Source organism: Wasmannia auropunctata, unplaced genomic scaffold (assembly GCF_000956235.1).
Source record: "Wasmannia auropunctata unplaced genomic scaffold, wasmannia.A_1.0 LD334844.1, whole genome shotgun sequence".
NCBI classification, from domain to species: Eukaryota; Metazoa; Arthropoda; class Insecta; order Hymenoptera; family Formicidae; genus Wasmannia; species Wasmannia auropunctata.
This window is the reverse complement of record NW_012028046.1, coordinates 161,112-163,281: the sequence shown is the minus strand read 5'-3', so window position 1 is coordinate 163,281 and position 2,170 is coordinate 161,112. Positions and strand designations below refer to the sequence as shown.

At 31.2% G+C, this 2,170-nt stretch overlaps 1 protein-coding gene across 2 annotated transcripts; it reads left to right on the top strand.

The window, feature by feature from the left end:
- The first annotated feature begins 538 nt into the window (after nt 1-538).
- Nucleotides 539-1,914, top strand: LOC105457977 (transmembrane protein 222). Of its 2 annotated transcripts, XM_011702977.1 has the most exons (6): nt 539-693; nt 774-885; nt 975-1,080; nt 1,297-1,507; nt 1,576-1,706; nt 1,798-1,914. In XM_011702977.1, exons 3-6 carry the CDS (start codon nt 1,007-1,009, stop codon nt 1,874-1,876), a joined length of 495 nt encoding a protein of 164 aa, XP_011701279.1. In that variant the 5' UTR covers nt 539-693; nt 774-885; nt 975-1,006; the 3' UTR covers nt 1,877-1,914. The 2 variants fall into 2 exon arrangements, with proteins under 2 accessions (XP_011701279.1, XP_011701278.1); XM_011702976.1 differs by lacking the exons at nt 539-693; nt 774-885 and having other exon boundaries at nt 892-1,080.
- Nucleotides 1,915-2,170: the final 256 nt, after the last annotated feature.

The following is a 2,170-nucleotide window of genomic DNA, read 5'->3' as shown; positions in this document are numbered from 1 at the left end:
TATAATCATATTCTTATCTTTTTAATTACTAAATATTGTAGTAATTCTACGATTTAATATTCTACCCTATTCAAATTATATGATAATGTCCTACCTTCTCGAATTACGATAATGTAATCCTATGCGTATGTACTTTATCATCTCAATCTCATATTTGAGATAATAGTTAAATATTGATTTATACATTTCACTATAGTGAATACTTATAATTATTAGAAATTAGTATATATCCATACTTATATTTGAGATAATAGTTAAATATTGATGAATACCCGAGTATTGACAGTCATATTGATGAATACTAAAGTATTAGAGATTAGTGTATGTACATTTATAATTATGTATTAACTATAATACATATGTGTTGGATAAAGTGATCTCGAGGCGCTTAATCTAATCTTGGTATCTTAGTTACTTCACTATTTATAAAGAATATGTTACTATAATTATCATATAAAGGTGGCGCTAATAAATCGGATTGATTAGAGTCCCTCTAGTCACTAGAGGGACTCTAGGATTGATGGCGCTACTGATTGCGGATGTCGATTCGCGTTTGTCTAATACGATTATTCTTTTGTCACTTAATTCCTTCTTCTTCTCATTTTGTGTAATACATAAAAATAATTCATATAAAAGGTTTCTCTCCCGTGCTTTTATTTACGAAGAAAAACTCAACAATATATGAATTACAATGTACATGTCTAAAAAAACATTGATCTATTAATAAATCATAAAATTAATGTTATATTATTGACTAGTTGCTTAAATTTTAGCAATTATTAAACATGCCACGCTAAGTCCCGCAATTAAGGGTGTCGGTCTTTAAGAGTATCTCGTCGGTGCCTCTACTCTTAACTTCGTGATCGAAACTATCGAATAGAGGGAGTATGTATACAAGCGAGAAGCGAGTTTAAAGAGACGCGCTACACGCCTACACTAGCAGCGAGTTATGAGAGATCCTGATCTGTTGACAGATATTCCAGAGGTACCAAATGACTTGCCCGAGATGGATTTGAGCGTCCATCCGGAAAGACAAAAATTTCCTTTTTGCATCGTTTGGACTCCATTGCCCATTCTAACGTAAGTTCTCGATTAAATTATTCTAGCCATAACCTCATCTCTGATTCTATATATTTGATATTTGTCAAACTGAAAATATACTTATTGTACATTGACAGTTACTATGAAATATAAAAATAATTCATGAAATGTACGAACTCCTCTCTTAAGTCAAGATTAATCACGCTGAATAAGTTGTATGTAGTATATAAATGACATAGATGTTTACTTTTCAAGATTCATTCTCCCTTTTATCGGACACATGGGCATTGCGACGTCAACGGGAGTAATAAGAGATTTCGCTGGTCATTATTATGTTTCTGAAGACAACATGGCATTTGGTAAGCCTACCAAATATTGGCAGCTGGATTATACGAAAGCCAAGGGAGGCGTACAAGGATGGGATGCTGGCGTAGCGGAAGCCAGTGAAATTTACAAAACCAGAATGGTAATAAAAGGAATTCAGAGGATAAAAAGTTTTTATACTCGATGACTGCAAAATTTACTTTCTTACAGCATAATTTATGCTGCGACAATTGCCATTCACATGTGGCAAGAGCTTTGAACTTAATGTCATATGATGACTCAAACAGTTGGAATATGGTAAAACTTGCATTTCTCATGTTGCTTCATAGCAAGTACGTCAGGTAAAAAAAAAATTGTGTAAAAATATCAATTATATATATATTTTCCTTTCTATTATCGATAATACTTATTAATATGTTGTATTCATTTCAGTATATTCGGCTTTCTTAAGACTTGGTTACCTTTCTGTGTAATTGTTACAATTCTACTAGTGTTAAGTCTAGGCATATAAAAAAAGCGCCAAAGTATATGCGCTCGTTGAAAAAAAAACTGTTGTATTAAGTTAAAAAGTAAGACCTAAATATTTACCAAACTTTAATTTAAATTTTAAGAAATAAAACCTAAGTCGTTCTTTCATAAAATTATTGTATTAAATTAAAAAATAAAACTCAGATGATAGTCTTCAATTAAAAAAAGTTGCGCTTCCTTAACCCAAGTACCACGTCATTTGTATATTAAAGATTTGATATAAGAGAAATGTTCTCTTGTGTATATCGTGTAATGATCGATTAATCGCTATGAATTT

What these genes read in the sequence shown, in the direction of transcription:
- LOC105457977 (XM_011702976.1), top strand. Translation starts at nt 950, where the DNA reads ATGAGAGATCCTGATCTGTTGACAGATATTCCAGAGGTACCAAATGAC. An exon ending in AAATTTACAAAACCAGAATG is followed by an intron (nt 1,508 to 1,575) that starts GTAATAAAAGGA and finishes ACTTTCTTACAG; the next exon opens with CATAATTTATGCTGCGACAA. An exon ending in CTTCATAGCAAGTACGTCAG is followed by an intron (nt 1,707 to 1,797) that starts GTAAAAAAAAAA and finishes TATTCATTTCAG; the next exon opens with TATATTCGGCTTTCTTAAGA.